At 37.6% G+C, this 19,966-nt stretch overlaps 1 protein-coding gene across 2 annotated transcripts in view; it reads right to left on the bottom strand.

Moving 5' to 3' along the window:
* TOX (thymocyte selection associated high mobility group box) overlaps positions 1–19,966 on the bottom strand; it is a 308,505-nt gene that overhangs the window by 25,433 nt on the left and 263,106 nt on the right. For both annotated transcript variants that reach the window (XM_066379004.1, XM_066379005.1), the window contains exon 5: positions 7,133–7,363. In XM_066379004.1, coding sequence (XP_066235101.1) covers positions 7,133–7,363 — 231 coding nt within the window. The remainder of the gene's footprint in view (positions 1–7,132; positions 7,364–19,966) is intronic.

The raw sequence follows: 19,966 nt of genomic DNA, 5'->3' as shown, positions 1-19,966 counted from the left end.
TATTTTATATAGAATTCAGTCCTCAAATGCAGTTAAATTCCCATCTTGTGTAACTTGCTCAGCTTTTTTTCAAGCATTCCCAAACCCATAGAACTTTAAAAAGTGGTATTCAGAGGGCTGAAAATACACAATGTGAAAAAAATTATGCTATCAATTCTTTTCAGGAACATCTGAATCCATCTAAAAGACCTACATAATAATGATGTGACATGTTTCTAGAATGGTAGCTATCGGAAACAAGCTCTTTCTCTGAAAAACTGGTTATGGAATATATCTGTTCGTTTGTTAAATGAGGATGACTGGGGAGAGTATGATGTCATTCAATTACATTTAACTATATAATGAGTGTCTAATATGTGCCTGCTGTGGGATGAGATACTGAAGCTAGAGACTGGATGAAAACATTAAAAATATGCTTCTATTGTGTGCATTTTTTTTTTTTGTGATAAGTACTTAAAATATACTGTCTTTGTTTCAACAAGAATGTTGCAATAGTATTTATTATCCCTATTTTACAGATAAGAAAACAGACTAGAATGGGTTGCCATTTTACCCATTACCTTATAGCAAGTATGGCAGACCCATGTTTTGAATCAAATTGATCTGGTGCAAAGTTCCACCTTAATTTACTCAGCGGTGCCTCCTAGCCATGTGACAACTCCCTGGATATCTTTCTTAGACACACAACCACGGAAGACAGATCGCCTCTTCTATTCAAGTCCAAAATGCAGGGCAGTGCTTGGTCCATAGTAGGTGCTCAAGAAATGTTCATGATTGAGGGTAGAGTCCCTAGTCTGAGATTTTTCCTTCTGAGAATTATTATAAGCATGAGTACTCATAAGAAAGTCCTAAACTGCATCTTTCACATCAATGGAAATAGAGGATTTGATACACAGATATAGAACCCACTCACTCACTCACCCAAACATTTCTACCAATAAAACATTAGCACGAACTGGAATGAGTATTTTGTTCAAATTCTCTCCCTACCTATGTCATGGACACTTCCAAGTGCAATGTTTGCTCCCTGTATATGAGCATAAGATATTTCTATGTGTGTATACGTATGTTTATGCCACATACAATAATCCCATTTATGTACCAACTAATATATGTTCATATACATATCTGCATTTTAGAAGTAAAACATGCTCACCATTTCATGTAATTTTAATTGCTCAATTTCAAATTTTTATCACTAGAAACATTTCTTAATTCTACAGTTTATAAAGTGAACAATTGTTTCAGATATCCTTTATCCCCAGTTTAAAAAAAATTGGGGAAATGCACACTGTTTATAAGGAAATGGCTAAGATAAACAAATGTGTGAATGTTATGTAGTGCAACAGGATTTTAGTTAACCTTTAGCATTGTTGACATAAAACCCGAATTTTATCCTAAGATAAGGGGGAAGCGAAAACCCCTGCAGCACTCAGGGAGTGGGTGTTTGAGCACCGATGAGGGAGTAAATGATTTGATTCTGTGGGCTCGGAGGATTTGTCAGCTGCCTCATAAGTATAATTCTGGCTCTTCATATCCCTGCTGCTTCTAATTTAGCAGGACAGGCTCATAATTGAAGCAAATTAACTATTTACACTTGCCACTTGTACCAGGGGAAGAGGACACAGCAGCGGGAAAGAATGAGTAGGAAATTATATTCTTCCCACTTGTGTCAGATCTCCCCTTATATAAACACATTAACAGTAATTTCATGAGGCGTCAAACATAGGAATAAATACTGAGGGATAAAATAATGAGGTGTTGCTATTGAGCTGAACTGCTACGGTGAATATCCTTGGATATGAATTATGCATTCTGAAAGAAGGCATATGTTACAAACAGTTCCCTGCAAGTGCTCTCTGCTCATTAGGCTCTGGATCTTGAGGTAAATCTACTCTCCTTTCCCATCCACGACATCACTAGCATTTACAAAAATACACTCTCTGGGCCCCTGGGCTGTGGTTTCTCCTGACTACATCAAACTCTGAACAGGCCTTCCACTCCATTTTTAGCCTAACAGCATGTTTATTTAGTTCTTTGGCTGGAGCTTTAAAGCCATTTAATGTAATGTAAACAAGAACATTTTGTTTGTAATTTGCTAAACGTATTACAGCCTGACTGTGTCTCCAATTAGGAACTTAAGGTTCATTTAGTCATTTACATCTGGTTCTGATTTAAGGTGACTTTCCTTTTCCACTTAAGAGCTGAATTTCCCGGGCTCAAAAGGACCCAAGAACCCTTTATTGCTCTTTGGACCAATTCCTTCTTCTTCAAAGGAGAACAGACTCTGATTGAGAAGGGCTTGATTTGTACTCTATTGTCACAGATCCTAGACTTGATGACCAGAATCAGATAATCTGGAAAAAAATGGACATAAACATGAAATTTAGCTGGAACCTCGTAAAAAAGATGCTGAAGATTGCTGAAACTCCAAGGAGTACTAATATAAAGGGCCTGCTATTGTTACATGATTATTTTTCTCCCTCTGTAGGTTCTAGTCAGTGAAAGATAAGTAGCAAATACCAACATCACAGCAATACTTATGTTTTATTTCCCTTTTTCCATCTGGTGTCTTTCAAAAAACTTAGTATGCTTCTGAAATGGGCTCTCCATTGTCTTACGATTCATTAGCATTTCAAACCTCCGGCTGGAATCCCAAACACAATTCTGCTCCCATTGCACACTCAGCACCATCATCCAAAGTATTAAAACAGAGAGAGCTCTCTGATATGTGAAGTTTGTTCAGTGGCTTTGGTAGGAATGAGTCATAAGGGAGGTTTTGTGTTCCTGGAGGATTTTTATCACTTCTTGCAGCTTTCTTTTGATTTTTTTTCTTCCTTTGGAGATTCTTCACAGGAACCAAAATGCATCTAGTTCCTCACTCACCAGAGTTTGAAAATAAAGCTTTACCCTCTGCAGTGGTTTCTCATTCCTGCCCACACTCCACAGTGAGGAAGCGGGTGATACAAACAGGAGGCGGATCTCTTAGCCATGCCCCCTCTGGCTGCTAAGAAAACAGTCCATTGTAATCTCACTAATAGCTGTTTTCCCTTAAATATTGTAATTTTCTGAGCCCCTAATAAGTCATCAATAATTTTGTCCATTTTTCCCGGTTTGTGTTTATCTTTGTAGCTCCTCCTAATTGTGGGCTATTATGACAACAGGGTTTTTGAACAATCGTGGCTCGTGAAATCCTTGCCTTCTACTTGAGCCAGCTGCCAATTGCATCACATGAGGCTGTCTGTAACGTGCACATTTGTCCTCAAATTTGAAGTTTAATGGTTTGCCTCTCATCTGCTCTAGCAACATTCCTTTAAAAATACATCGCGGTATATGTGTGCCCCAATTTGAATATTAAATGAGAGTAAAATGCAATTAATTTAAGTCTGAAACAGAGATATTACATTATGTTGGCACAATGAGTCAACATAAAGGGAAAGAACAGGTGGTAATACACCATAATAACACCTTTGGATATTTTGCTGAAATTCTCTTGATGCCCAAATGTGCATTCTAGGCAGGCATGTTCGCTTTGCTGGCAATTCTTGCAAACTGTTAGAGAGAGGGCCACCATGGAGCAGCAGAGCAGTGGCCGTGGATGCAACATGCTCCCTTCTGTAAGGACAGCATCTGATTTCACTTACTGGACCTTCTCTCTACCTGTCCCTGGGATACACCTGCATTCTGAATATATCAGAAACCACACATTTTTTAAACACTGGATTTTGATTATGAAATTGCTTTATAGTACTCAATGAGTTATTTAGGGTCAACTATTATTTAATGTCATTCTTTTCTTATAAGATAAACTCTCCAGAAAACCTTCAACTATTTCTACTTAGACAGAACCCAAAGTTACTTATTCAATTTGAAATAAAGTTCAGAAGAAAAAGAGAAAAACGCTTAGTCATCCATGTATACAATTAAAAAGGCTTAAATGTTACATTGTAATTGTGATTATATCTCTGTTAGAAAGTCTCAGCTCCAATTTTGAAAGGCAGAATAGGAGTAATTTCCCTTTTTCCCATGATAGTCAAGAATAGTGACCCTCATATTCTTTGTGACTATAAATACCTTATATAGCTAGATAAAAGGAGAGTAAAATGTTATCTTCTTCTTTGGTTTTTTTATTTTTTATTTTTCCGAAGTTAGAAGTGGGGAGGCAGTCAGACAGACTCCCTCAATGCGCCAGACCGAGATCCACCCGGCATGCCCACCAGGAGGTGATGCTCTGCCCATTTGGGCTGTTGCTCCATTGCAACTGGAGCCATTTTAGCACCTGAGGCAGAGGCCATGGAGCCATCCTCAGAGCCTAGGACAACTTTGCTCCAATGGAGCCTTGGCTGTAGGCAGGGAAGAAAGAGAGAGAGAAGGGGTAGGGAGGGGTGGAGAAGCAAATGGGCACTTCTCCCGTGTGTCCTGACTGGGAATTGAATCCAGGACTTCCACATGCCGGGCTGATGCTCTACCGCTGAGCCAATCAGCCAGGGCCAGTAAAATGTTTTCTTAATGCTCTCTTCTTACTGTAATAAAAATAAAAGGCCTTATTGTCTTAGAATTAGTGGTCAAACCCTACATATTTATATTTGCTGCTTTGAGGACCTACTTCTTAACCTAACTCTCATCATAAGAACATTATTCCTTAAATGGCTAACCACTATGCTGCACACCTGAAATTAATATAATAATGAATTTCAACTGTGATTGAAAAATAAAAACAGAACATTATTCTTTTCCACCAGATACATGTGTACAAGTACTGACTTTTTGTCTTGCTAATGTGAAGGGCCAATCGTGGGTTACAGAAGGCTTTTATAGACCTCTGCCTTTTAAAACCACTGGTCTTAAAACCACATGAGTTCCTCTAGTGATGGGGGAAATAATTAGGAAACAATCCCTGAAGAGAAAGATAAATAAGAAGAAGTCAGATGGCTAGTAGTACAGAAAACTGATGTTTTTAAAAATAAAACTTTAACAAAATAGAAGCTAAGGTAGCATAGATGAGCCTTGGAATAAACTCCCGCTCAGTTGCTGAGTCAGGGGTAGGAGGAGAGAGGTTGGGTCTCCGAGGGGAATCATGTGTGTCCTCTGATGAACAAGAGTTGCTGCACATAATCCTTAGGGAGGGCAATCACTTTCTTGATGTCTCCTCTGGGAAATTTTATCTCACAAAACAAAAGACTTGATAACACTGAGACATGGGCTTATGCAAAAATACACAGAATATCAAAGCGGAGAGAAAGACGTATGCCCTGGAGTGTGGCATCATGAGTGGAGCAGGGAGACATTACAATAAAAAAAACAACTCCGAGAACAAGAGTGGATTGAAATCCCTTTTCAATGTACACTGAGTTTCTCAATTAGGGATATTCTCATAGGTGGAGGAATGAAGTCACTGCACGATTTTACTGGGAATGGCCAACATCAGTTGGGAGTCACACCTCAGCTTTGGGACTGTGAAAGTAAATTTACCTGAACTAGGATAGAAACCAGTTCTAAAATTCTGAAACAACTATATTCGGTTTTTGATAGGATTACAAAACACAACGTCAACTACTCTCTTAAAGGGGCATTTTAATTGAGCATGCAGAGAAGGATTCAGGAGTGAGTTTTCCATCTTGGAAACATAGTGCTCCACATGGTAGGCCTGTACTCTCCTATGAGGCCATTCCCTGGGGCTGGCAATCTTGAAAACGGCATAAGAAAATGTATAGAAAGTTTTGATTGTAAAAGACAGCTTTGAATTACAGGAAAGGGGGAAGGAGAGAGGTAAGTTCTGTTTTCTTAGCTACTAGTTTAGTTTTACCATTACCACTATAATTGATTTCAAAGAGTTTGTTAGAAAAGAACTGTTGAGTGATAAGTTTTAGACATGATAATTCTATGTATCATTCATTAATCTTAAACAAATCATTCAACAGAATAGGGACTCTGTCCTGTTCTCTGTTACATCCCCAGTGTCTAGAACAGTGCCAAAGGGGCAAGGTAAATGCTCAACAAATACTTGTTGAATGAATAGTAATAAATTTAACTATCTGACCCCATTTTATAATCTGCAAAATTTGGATTCAAGTATCTATAAGGGGAACAAATGAGATAAATCATGTGATAGTGTTTTTAAAAGTATAAAACACTATATACATTATAGATGTTGATATATATTCACAATATATAGGTACTTCTGGATGTATATAAGTTTGAGATTTTCTGTTTCTTATGTATTTCCCTGGATCTGATGAAGGAAGGTAAATATCTCTATGGAGATCAAATACAAAATACACCATTAATGAAACTAAGTATTCAATAATAGCTAAATCTGCATCCATATAATTGTTTCAATATCTATAATGATAATGCCCACCTACATTTTTCTTTGTGACAATAAAATTCTAGATGGTGACAATGACAGTCTAGTCCCTGGTTTAGAACTATGAGGTCAATGTTGCTTTTCAAGGTGGGCCACATTGATGTACTGAACACTTGCTCTCTCCCCTGTTCCCATCCTCCTTAGACCTTCAGGGCTGAGATGCAAAATGTCTCAGGTGGCCCTCCCCAAGCATGGTTCTCAGTCACATCATGATAACCCTCAAGGGAAGAAAGTAAGCAGGCAGCTGGTCCGAGTTAACACAGCATACAAATATGGTATATGTGGGATTGGATAACATTCCCTGGTAGTCTTTAGGGAATGGCTAAGGGTAGAAACCTTAAATTTGAGGTTCACTTAGCAAAGAGCAAAGAGGGTTTTGATGACGAAAGGGTAAATAATAAGTGCTGAAGAGAGGTGTGGACAGTTTTCAAAATACTTTTAGTAATTTTTTAGTCTTTATGATCCCATTGGCAACATTAAGGAATGATGTAATCCTGGCTGGGATGTATAGAAGTCCTTCCAAAAGTAACTGCACTATATAAACTTTGAAACAAAGGACTAACATGCTATTTATAGAGAAGCAATAAAGGGCATAAAGTTCTGTGAAAGAAAAAGGCTCCTAAAGCTTGGTTCTGATGGGGCACACTCTCAGCCTTAGCTCTAGAAGTTGAAGAATTTGTCCAGTGTCCTCAGAAGCCATTTTTTTGAAGTGCATACACTTTCAGAAATCATGGTGATCCCCACTCCATTTTACATCTTTCTTACCTGTTTTTGCTCTTCTCCTAAACCATCCCACATTGAAGCCACGATTTTAGAGACTTCACCAAAGGTAGCATTTGGATTTTGGCCCTTGATGGCAGCCTGAGTGTCACGAAAGAACAATGCATAGGCAGACACAGGCTTCTGGGGCTCATTAGGGTCCTTCTTCTTCTTCTTTTTTGGGGTTTTTGGTTTTTTCCCCATGTCAGAGGCAGGTCGCTTCTCTCCACCATTGATCTGAAATAAAAGTAAAATTAGAATTATAGAGGAACTAAGAAACTTTGGAAACAAATCATATTGTTTTTCTCCTTTGGACTTACATAGAAATACACATCCATACACATCACCCAAACACAGACATTCCAAGGGGATGCTTTGTTTTGTTGTTGCTGTTTTTCAGATAAAACTTCATATTTCCTATAGTTTTCATGTTCATCCCTCAACTGCCTCATTTATATAGCTTTAAATTAACATTATTGATAATTTTTATAGTATTACAATATTATTAAATTAACTCTCTTAACTTTTTCTTATTCTTATTCAGGAAGCATAGTGAGAAGGAACATTGTAACAGTGACAGCTGTAAATTTCTTTTGTACTAATCCTACTATATGAACAGTCCAACTTGTTTTTGTCTGTGTTTAGCTTGTTCTTCCTAATCATGACTTTTAAACCATGGTGGGCAACATGCCCAATAAAAAAATTTAAATGATCTTTGATGCTGCATTTAGGTCTGTAAAATGCAATGTTCATGGTTTAGAGAACAGCATAATCTGGATTGCAGGTTAGTGATGTTCAATGGAACTTTCTGTGATAAACATAAACTTCTATAATCTGTACAATTCAATGTGGTAGCCACTAGCCACATGTAACTAATGAGCATGCGAGAAATGGCAGTTAACATGAATAAGACACAAAATTTTTAACTTTTGTTATTTTAATTTCTTTATTTTTAAATAGCTATATGTGGCTATTGGCTACCATATTGGTGAGTGAAACTTTGGAAAATAGATTCTAAAATCTAGACTCTAATATTTCTAGAGCAGCTTTATACTCAACTTAAAAATAGATTCTATTTTCTTCCATTGTCCTCGAGTATGAAATTTTGGATAATTTTAATTGTTATTCTGATGCAAGTGGGAAAAATACACAATGTATTTCAAAACATAGGCATTTGAATATTAACTTTGATCTTATATGTGATGCCATTTTATCCATCTCTATAGAATGAGAGATTTTGGCTAGAATTTCTTTCTAGCTCAAAAATTATGTGAATCTACATGAATATCAAGTAGTGCTGTTTCCATAGGAGTCCTCTTTCTTCATGACTCCCCCACCAACATAAAGGCCCATATGCACAATCTCCTGATGGAGCCACTGTTGTCATGGGAGATTCTGCACCCTTACTTTCTATTGTTGTGATTGCTGTTGCTTCTTCTACTCTGCAAACATAATGTAATATACAGTTTAGACAGGTAAATTGCTAGGCAGGGTAATTTGTGTAAAATAACTGCCACCGTTGAAGAGGAAGCATGACATCCTAAGAGGCCAGTGGGTACGATGTCAGAGGATCTACATTCATACCCTTGTTTATTATTTTTAGCTGCATAATCTTGGGCAAATTACATAAATTTTCTAGATCTCTATTTCTTCTACTGCAATCTAGCTGAAGTGCCGTTTTGTGAGATGCTATATATGATATCATATGATCTTTAAAACTTTGAATTGATATTCAAATGTTAATTATAACATGGTAGGAACGTAAAAGAATTTACTGAATAAATGGAAAGAAATGACCTTAATATTAATTTGTTATGCTACATGGTCATAGTTTAAAAGATATGTTCAAGAACAACAACAACAACAACAACAAAAAAGAGCAGGAAAAATTAAGTGAATTCTTTGTCTTTGCCCTTAGTGAGAGAGATATTTAAAAGATGTTCATTTTTAAGTCGTCTACTGAAGCAGAGCAACATCCCCATAGAGACAGGATGCTCTGGTTGAGCTGACATGCTAAGGTAGATTAACACTAGAAGATAACCTCCCTAGATTGGATCTGAGAGGTGAGCCAGTAAAATGGTTGGTCCCATGTAAATCTGTCAGAGGACTAGCATGTGGAGACTGAGTTGAAACTGGGCAAACTGCTGTAAGAGGTCTAACTAAACATATAGACAGATAAGACCCATATCAAGGATCCTCAAATATGGCTGAACATTAGAATCATCTGTGAAACTTTTAAATAATATCCTAATGCCCAGAGGCTGTTATTACATCAGTGATTTACAACCTTTTTTATCTCATGGCACACATAAACTAATTACTAAAATTCTATGGCCTACTAAAATTGTATTTTTTGCTGGTCTGACAAAAATAGTTAAAATTTTGACTCATTCATATTGGACAGCTATTTGTGTTGGCTGTTGTCACGTTTTTTATTTGATCACATGAATCTAAAGGTAAAACAGTCAGTGCCCCTGACTAAATAGTCAGGTATTCCATGTTTTATTTATTTATTTATTTATTTATTTATTTATTTTGTACAGAGACAGAGAGAGTCAGAGAGAGGGATAGCTAGGACAGACAGATGAGAATGGAGAGAGATGAGAAGCATCAATCATCAGTTTTTTGTTGTGGCACCTTAGTTGTTCATTGATTGCTTTCTCATATGTGCCTTGACCATGGGGCTACAACAGACTGAGTAACCCCTTACTCAAACCAGCGACCTTGGGTCCAAGCTGGTGAGCTTTTTGCTCAAACCAGATGAGCCTGCATTGGACCTTGGGTCCAAGCTGGCGACCTCAGGGTCTCGAACCTGGGTTCTCCGCATCCCAGTCTGACGCTCTATCCACTGTGCCACCACCTGGTCAGGCCAGATATTTCATGTTTTAAAAATTCTTGTGGCACACTAATTAAAAATTGCTGCTCTACAATGATTAAATCAGAATGCCTAGGAGTAGCAAACTTTGCCCCAGTCATACCTTTAACTCTACTTCTCCAACTGGTATTTAAATACTTAAGAGAGACAATGACCCAGCAATTCTACTTCTGGGAGTTTATCCAAAGAAACCCAAAACATTAATTTAAAAGAATATATGCAACCTTATGTTCATTGCAAGTGTTATTTAAAATAGCCAAGAGTCAAAAGCAGCCCAAGTGCCCATCAGTAGATGAGTAGACAAAAAAACTGTGGTACATTTACACAGTGAAATACTACTTGGCTGTAAAGAATAAGAAAATTTTACTTTTTGTGACAGCATGGATAGACCTGGAGAGCATTATGCTAAGTGAAATAAGCCAGTCAGAGAAAGACAAGTGCCATAATATTTCACTCATATGTGGATTCTAATGAACAAAATGAACTAACAAGCAAACTAGAGACAGAGTCATAGATAGAGAGCAGGCTGATAGCTGTTGAGAAGTTGGGTCTAGGTGAGGGGGGTGTAGAGATTAAGCAAAAAGGACAAAAAAAGAGAAAAGTCATGGACATGGACAACAGCATGGTGATTGCTGAGGGTGGTAGGGAGAAGTGGGGGAGGGTGTAGGGGGTAAATGGTGATGGATGCAGACCTCACTTGTGGGGGTGAACACACGATATAGTGCACAGATATGTGTTGTACAATTGGGCACCTAAATCCTATATAATTTTGTTAACTAGTGTCACCCCAATAAATTCAATTTAAAATAAATAAATCCTTAAGAGACAAGCCAGCTAACTTTCCCTTTGCTCCCAGGGTCCATATAGGCACATCTCCCTCCTCTTCTTAACTATATGCCTCCATGTGCTTGTCTAGGCTCGCTGTGTGCAGCTTCTGCAGCTCTCTTCAACAAGGCTTTCTAACGCCGTGCTCTCAGTAAGGTTCCTAAGGGCCACACTGCTAAATCCAGTCCCCCGATTTGATGTGTCACTATGAGCATCTTCTCTTCCAACAGTTCCATTTCCTTTCATAGCACATATCAAAGTTGTAACTATACAATTTATGTACTACAATCTTCTTCCACCCCACAGTGTAAGCACCGTGAGGGCAGGCCCACATCTGATTTTGCTCATTAGCATTTATCATGTTTACTGACACAGTAAGTGCTTACAGAAACTCAGGCTTCACTAATTCACTTGAGTATTTTATGACAATATGTGGGAAGATAGATTTTTTTTGATTTTTTTAAATTTTATTTTATTCATTTTAGAAAGGAGAGAGAGAGGGAAAGAGAGAGAGAGAGAGGGGGGGGGGGAGGAGCTGGAAGCATCAACTCCCATATGTGCCTTGATCAGGCAAGCCCAGGGTTTCGAACTGGCGACCTCAGCATTTCCAGGTCGATGCTTTACCCACTGCGCCACCACAGGTCAGGCCAAGATTGATTTTTAAAAAGTATTTGACATGTTAATTGTAATTTCTTGGGGGCAATAAGACTGAGTATTTATGATTTTTCTTCTTAATATTTTTTATAATTTCAAAATTTTGTAAATATGACCATTCCTATGTTCATAACAATAAAATATTTATACAGAAGAAAAAAAGTATTTAAGAAAGTCCACAATGAAGAAAATTAAAAATGGAGTGATCGTGATATTGGAGGTCATATTTCATGAAGGGATGAGAATATTTAGAATTAGAGAAATGGATGGTTATCCATATGAGATATTACCTGGATTCACTTTAAATTTTAATTTAAAAATTAATTAGTGACACATTAAAATCTCCATGATTGCAGATTATACAATCTTTTTGGAAAATAATCAAATGCTAATCATAGAGATCAATTTCCTATGATTCAATGTAGATGCTCTTATTAAAATATTTCTTCAAATTATTTAAACAGTTTCCTCCATCATCCCAAATTATGTTTGAACTGTGAAGCTCCGTGCTTCTTTCTTCTTTTTTTTTTAATGTGTGCTTGCATGTGAGAGAGAAGGAGAGAGACAGACAGACAGGCAGGAAGGGAAAGAGATGAGAAGCATCAACTCACAGCTGCAGCACCTTAGTTGTTCACTGATCACTTTCTCACATTTGCCTTTACTGGGGCTCTCCAGTTGAGCCAGCAACCACTTTCTCAAGCCAGCGATCCTGGGATCAAGCCAGTAACTTTGAGCTTCAGGCCAGTGATATCTGGACTGAAGCCCACAACCATGGGATCATGTCTATGATCCCATGCTCAAGTCAGAGGCCCCATGCTCAAGATGGTGAGCCCGTGCTCAAGCTGGCAACCTCGGGGTTTTGAACCTGAGTCCTCAGCATACTAGGCTGACACTCTATCTACTGTGCCACTGCCTGGTCAGGTGATTCTTTCTTTTTTAAATTAGTATTTGGACAATACAGTGCAAATTTTAGGTCTCCTGGATGTGATACCCAGCTGTAACAGAAAGGACAGTTACCCTCTTGTTTTGACAACACGGTCCTACTTTGTGTGGATGAGCTGAGGAAGCAGGAGAACCTGTTACTGCCAGCAAGAAGCTGTAAGTATCAAGTGTATAAAAACCACAAATTATTGTGTCAAGTTTCCAACCCCGTAGGAAACTCTAAACAATCCCATGCAATCAACTGATTCCTGGGTTGTGCTGTGTGCTTAGCTAGATTCAGTCTTGCTCAACCTGAGAGTTTCTTTTAGTAGAAGAAGCATTTCACGACTCCGCCTCCACATTTACAAGGTGCAGGAGAATTTACTGATGCATGTTGGATCATCGCTCTGGAGCTTCAACTGTATCTCTGATTGAGTACCCTAGAGGCCCTGCAGTGAAGCTGGGGTGTCCTCCCCATTATGGCCAGACTGTCAGCCACTCTCACAGCATGACATCACTTTGTTCTTTGCCAGGCCTGAGAGCATATTGATATCCTCTCCTTTTAAATACCCCTGTGAAACTCAGTTTGAATTATCTGCCATCCAAGAAAACGGACATCTGAGAGGACCAAACTAAAGAATACACACAAAATATTCATTTCTCAAGATTCACTGCTTTTCTTTCCCAATTAAACTAGATAACTAAAACTGATGCTTAGATAATAATATTCTGATCACATATAGAATTTCCCTCATAGAAATGGGCTATGGTTTAAGAGAATTCCCTGACTTTCATCAAAGGCTGCCATAAGAAGAAAATAAAAAATAAAAACTATGTATTAAAGATCTCAATAAAAAAAAATAAAATGTGCTGTGAATGGACTCATTTATTATATTGCTCAATGTTCCTTGTATAAAGACTTCCTGGGTCTGCGAACTACCTTTGCTCTCACTTTCAGATGCACTATAAAGGAGTGAAGACTTCCTGCTGTGGTTTGGTGTCTAATGTGTCCAAGGGCATGGGCAGTGCCGCAAAGGTCAAGCTATCTGCTGCTTGACCAGCTTGACCACTGAGCTTACTTCCTGATTGGTGGGGGCCTTGTTTTTACTTTGCATTTCCCCTTTGTTAGGGAGGAGACAGGAGTGAGCCACTGGTTCAGATTCTGTATAATGAACTTGGAATGTGAAAAGACTATTTTCTGGAGGTAGTTGCATCACGTATTTGAAAAACACATGGTCATTGTTCATATGCAAAGCCTCCCCGAAGAAGAAAATGTAGCTGTAATTTGGATCAATTTACATGCTAGTAACAGATTGCATAGTGAAAGGTACCTGGCTTTTTGACCACTAACTATTTGGAATGAACACAATGATGATGAATATGTTTGTGGTGGGAAAAAATAGCTAAATGGATTTGTAATATGTCCCTGGACCTTAATTATGAATATTGTCTGGATCTTGAATTCTTACTTAGATGGATGAAAGCTTCTAATCTTATGTCCTAATTTCCTAAGAGGCCCTAACTTCTAAAGTCCAGAGTAGCACTGTCTTATAGAACTTTCTGGAAAAATAGAAATGTTCTCTGCTCTGTCTAAAAGGGTAGCCACTAACCACATGTGGCTAGAGAGCACATTTGGCTGGTGCAGCTAAGGAACTAATTTTTAAATTTTATTTAATTTTAGTTAGATTTATATGCACACAGTCACACATGACTAGTTGCTACTGTATTGGACACTACAGCATTGTGTACTGGACATTATTTTAGAATACAATATTTATAAAGTTACTGGGGTTCCAAGACTGAAATTTAATTTCCATATTCTAATCTTTAGAATAGAGACAAAACTACAAAATGCCCACATGTACACTCCCCACGATGCCAAGCACATTGCCAGTGAAGACCAGGCCTCGTGACTCCTTCCATCCTCACAGCCTCACTCTGGTGTCTTACATGCATTGGAGAACCACACACTTCTACTCCTTCATTCTGCAGAACGGAGCAAAGGCTTAGAGTCACAAAGCCCCAGAAGGACATTTGAAAACACATATAAAGTTGTACGAAAATCATAACAACTAAGAACATGGCTGGGTTGAGGCCCTAACTGTAATTCTGATCACCTGCAGCCTTATTTCACATTTAAAGTGTAAATAAATAAATAGACAAATACATAAAAATATTACTCTCACATAAGCTTTATGCAGATGCATAGGCCTCGGGTAGACTTGTAGACACAGATTTATTTCTAAATCCCCTACAGGTATCCTCAGGCTTCTGGTAATCCACCTCCTCTGATGTCTTATTACTTAATTATAGTGATGTATTTAACTTATTTATCACAAGAAAACAATCATTTTTCACTTTAAGAAAGCATGTGTTAACTGTGTGACTTAGATAATACTTCTTAGGAATACAGAGTACAGGAGTTAAGACTCTCAAGGAAAGAGAATCACTGATATTGAAATGTCCCTGGAGAAGTGAGAAGCGTCTATAAGCATATTTAAAATAAACTGCAGCAGTCCCACAGCCCGTAATGGAGCTGGGAGAGCTGTTTAACGCACACTATCTTGCAGTAATCGCTGTAGTTTAAAATAGATTTTAATCAAGCACCATCTGCATAATAGGCTGAACAAACAACATAGAACTGCACTTATAACTCTTATCATAGAAAGTAAATATTATAAAATCTTCACCATAGAAACAGGGCACATCACAGCAAATTTTTGTGATGGTGCTGTTTCTGTAAGGAAAAAATTTTGCTACTTAAATCCATTCTTTCTCTCTTTTTCTAAACTATGCCATCTAAAATCCCCTTATGAGAATAATTTCAAATAAGCATGGAAAGTAAGTCATCCAGTTACTGTGAAATCAGCAAGGCTATCATACTTCTTTCATTTTAAAATCAAGTTTATTATTATCCTTAATAAAAAACAGTACATTCAATGACTCAAAACATCAATTATAGAAAAATGTATATGAAATACTACACTTTTGAAATGATTCACAAGGGTGGGGTATTGTATTTGTATCATCATTTATAAAGCAAATTCATTTTTAAAGATCTTGATTCTGCTAAACAACGCTGAGGGTTGTTTTAGGATGAGTTTAGCAAACACACTCAGTAGTCTTATGCAAGATAAAAAATTTGGGATACTGTCCAGAAAAATCACTTTAAAGTGAGGAAAAGAGTTAATTGCAATTATGTACAACTATTAATTATATTTATGAATATTGTTAGATTCATTCAGTCTTATCTAAATTTGTCTATCTGGGGCATTATGTTTACTTATTGGTATTTGAAGAGAAGTTTTCTAAAAGAATGCAAAGCCATTGAGATTGGGTCCCACTGAATAAAATGCCAGGTGCCCACATTTAGCCTCTCTTTATTTATATTTCATAAATTAATCAAATACACTCAATCACCTAGGGTATGAATCATCTAAGAACAAACACACCTTAAAAATACTATTCTAATATATACTTGAATAAATTTTAAGAATAATTATTTGAAATTGAGTACCAATTGACTATTTGACTGAATTTTAATTATTTTCTTCAGAACTAGTTTGTTAAGTTCAGCCTTAATCAATGGGACATTTTCTTCTTTCCTTTCTTCCTTCCTCCCTCCCTCCCTCCCTCCCTCCCTCCCTTCCATTCTTTTTTTCATTTATTAAGTGAGAGGAGGGAGGCAGAAAGAGACTCCCATATGCAGCAGACCAGGATCCACCCTGCAAACCTCCTATGGGGCATTGCTCTGCCTACCTGAGGCCATTGCTTTGTTGCTCAGCAACCAAGCTATTTTTTAGCACCTGAAGCAGAGGCCAAGGAGCCATCCTGACTACTTGGGGCCAACTCACTCAAACCAACTGAGCCATAGCTGCAGGAGGAGAAGAGAGAGAGAAAGAAAGAGAGAGAGAGAAAGAGAGAGAGAGAAGGGAGAGGGGGATGGGTGGAGAAGCAGATGGTCGCTTCTCCTGTGTGCCCTGACTGGGAATTGAATACAAGATATCCACATGCCTGGCCAACACTCTACCACTGAGACAATGGTCCAGGGCATTTTATTTCTGATAAACAAGGAATGTATACATTTTCAATTACTGGGGTATAAGGAATTCTTTAAAAGTATCATGCATATTATAACATATGAAGTGTTGAACAATTGCATAATAAACATAGTTCAGTGTAGAAAATACCAAAAATTGAAGTCCCAATTTTAAACATTCTTTCCTATTCCTAGATAATGTGAATTGACATTTGGTTTTAATGTGGCCTAATTTCATTTAATGTTTATAGAAACCTATCTTCTTATTATTTTTATTTTATTCCAAGAAGCTTCTTGCCTTTAGAACAATGGTAAATAAAAAGTACTTTTCTAAAGGGGTATGTAATTGTTGCTCTATTACCTTATTCTATTGCCTTTGAGAAAAATACTTCCCTTTCCATCTAAAACACATGCACTGAGGAACTAGCAAATTAGTAAGAGACTCTTTTTTTTTTTTTTTTTTAATTTTTTTTTTTTTTTTTGCATTTTTTTTTTCTGAAGCTGGAAACAGGGAGAGACAGTCAGACAGACTCCCGCATGCGCCCGACCGGGATCCACCCGGCACGCCCACCATGGGGCGACGCTCTGCCCACCAGGGAGCGATGCTCTGCCCATCCTGGGCGTTGCCATGTTGCAACCAGAGCCACTCTAGCGCCTGGGGCAGAGGCCACAGAGCCATCCCCAGTGCCCGGGCCATCTTTGCTCCAATGGAGCCTTGGCTGCGGAAGGGGAAGAGAGAGACAGAGAGGAAAGCGCGGCGGAGGGGTGGAGAAGCAAATGGGCGCTTCTCCTGTGTGCCCTGGCCGGGAATCGAACCCGGGTCCTCCGCACGCTAGGCCGACGCTCTACCGCTGAGCCAACCAGCCAGGGCCAGTAAGAGACTCTTAAAAGCAAACAGTTAGTGGAAGCAGAAACCCAGAGAAATAAAGTACTGAAGCCAGATTTCATCTTGAATACAATTGCTAAACCTGGTGAAATTGAGTCAAATGCACAGTAGATAGAAGACAGAGCCAATTGCTTACTAAAAGTGTGATGTTTAGTAGGAGGGTTCCTATTAAAGTTAGGATGGAAAAGAATTAGAGTCTTAGGGTAAGGGGGAAATAACATGATTTCTCTTGTATATGTTTTCCCATGAGCTGCAAGGATGATACTTAATGGGCAGGGGAGACATATTGTTTGTGATAATCCACAAATGGAAGCCAGCAATTGTAATGATTAATACCTTGAATGCATACTATTTCGGTGATTTGAAAAACTTTAAGTCAAGTGTGGTTCTAGATGGTAATGGTCCAAGATGCTTGGCAGAAGCAAGCAAAAATCATCTTTAGAAGTATCTACTTTCAAGTCAGGTCTAACAGAAGTCTCATAAAGTTCTAATTAATATTACCTGTCATTCCAGAAGCAAAAAAGCAATACGAAACTAGGCATTAAAACCAAGTGTCAGCAGCAGCAATAGAGAGTAGAATCAGACCCCAAAAGACTTCATGTATTGAATTGAGCAAATGCCCAAAGGAACAAAAGGAATGAAGTGTATGGATAAAGAGCAAGCAACTAAAAAAGTCCAAACATACTTGAGAAAGAACCAACTACAACCAGAAATATACAATAATTGAAATTAAAACCTCAATAAGTTAGCTTTAGAGTCAGATTAGATATCGCTTAAGAAAAGAATTATGAACCGGAAAACTGATTTAAATAAATTAATCAGAATGTAATGCAGAGGGGTAAGGAAATGGAATATAGAAAAGTGATGAGTCATGGCGCACAGGATGAGAAAGTTTGGCATATATCTCATCAGAACTACAGGATGAGAATGAAGGAAGAATGGCAAGAGGAAATATCTGAAAAACAATAATCGCTGAAAATTTCCTAGAACCGATGAAAAAAGGAATATTTAAATTCAGGATAAATTTAAAGAAGCCTACACACATCACAGTGAAGCTGAAGGCCAACCAAGAAAGCAAGAGAAGATCCTAAAACTAGTCAGAGAGGAAAGACATGCCTTTCAAAGGAAAGAGAGTGATGCAGTACAATTCTCAAAAGCAATAATGAAAGTCAGGATTCATGGAGTAATATAATATCTACATAATAACAGAAGAAAGTCACCAGGAAATTACAGTGTAATCAAAATTAAAATAATCTTAAAGAAGGTAAAAAAGAAACAAGAAACAGGACATTTGTGGGATAAATAGAAAGCAACATACTTAAATGGAGAAATAAATCCAAATATTTTAGTACTTATGTTAACGTAAATGAAGTCAGCTTCATTTAAAAGTAAAGATGATCTAACCATATGCTATGTACAAGAGACGTATACAAAACTTAAGGATATTTTAAGCAGAAAAGTTGAAAGTGAAAGGACGGAAAAATATAAATTGTGATTCTTAGTCCATAATTTCCTTAAAGGGAAATTGTGCTAAAAATATACTTGTAATGCCAGATACTTTGTGTCTTAAAGTGTCTGCTATATTAGAAGTACTGGATTACAGGCTTAGAACCACAAGCTACCCAAGTTTATACATCTTTGATGTTTTACTATATGTCTAGTTTATGACTTTAGGCTGTCAACACAGCTCCATAGCAATCAGAACCATGGGTAGTGTTTATAAGGTGAAAATTTATTTTACTGATGTATTTACAGTATTTCTCTGTCAAAACAAACTTATTTAATTGTTCAATTAGATAAGCTGGAATTAATATGTAATTGCCTAAGAGAGCAGAAAGTGTTAAGAGGGAGGTTTAAAGGCTTCTTTTTCTGGTGTGAAAGTAAATATTCTTTTTTCATTCTCTTGTTTGGAATGATTTAAATGATTGTTTTGACTTAATGCTATTTCATGTTTAAATGGAGCTGTTGCAATACAACGCACCACATAAATCCTGCTTTCATATAAAGAAAAAAATCCTAGTTTAATCTTTAACTGTGACAAAGAATGCTGAAGCACTTTGGTCAGAGGATTCTTTTTAGCCATTTAATAAATAAGTTGAATAAATGGGTAAGAAGGGTTTTGCATTGGAATGAAGGTGAAGAACGGCATGAAGAGCTGGAATGGGAGGGTAGATATTCTTGAGATGGAAAATACACTTAAATTAAACATGAACTTGAATATTTGCATAGACAAAAAGCCATTTTGGTAACGGCATTCTTGAGAAACCTGTGCTTAACCCTTCACATATTACTAATTCAAGAATATACCACTATATAGAATATGGGTTCTACTAGATAATGTTACACAATCATTAATAGTGAGCTATAAATTATTTTGAGATGTGAATTAAGTAGTTGGATAGGCTACTCACTGGCAATCTTTCTCTTTCTTTCTCTCTCTCTTTCTTTTTTCTTTTTTTAGATTTTATTTATTGATTTAGAGAGAAAAGAGAAAGCAAAAGAGGAAGGCATGGAGAAGGAGAAATGGGAAGCATAAACTTGCAGATGCTTCTTGTATGTGCCTGGACCAGGCAAGCCAGGGGTCTTGAACTGGCAACTTCAGCATTCCAAGTTGACACCTATCCACTGTGCCACCACAGG

This window comes from Saccopteryx leptura, chromosome 3 (assembly GCF_036850995.1).
Source record: "Saccopteryx leptura isolate mSacLep1 chromosome 3, mSacLep1_pri_phased_curated, whole genome shotgun sequence".
Classification (NCBI taxonomy): domain Eukaryota; kingdom Metazoa; phylum Chordata; class Mammalia; order Chiroptera; family Emballonuridae; genus Saccopteryx; species Saccopteryx leptura.
The sequence above is the reverse complement of the archived record's forward strand: the minus strand, read 5'-3'. Positions and strand labels throughout refer to the sequence as shown.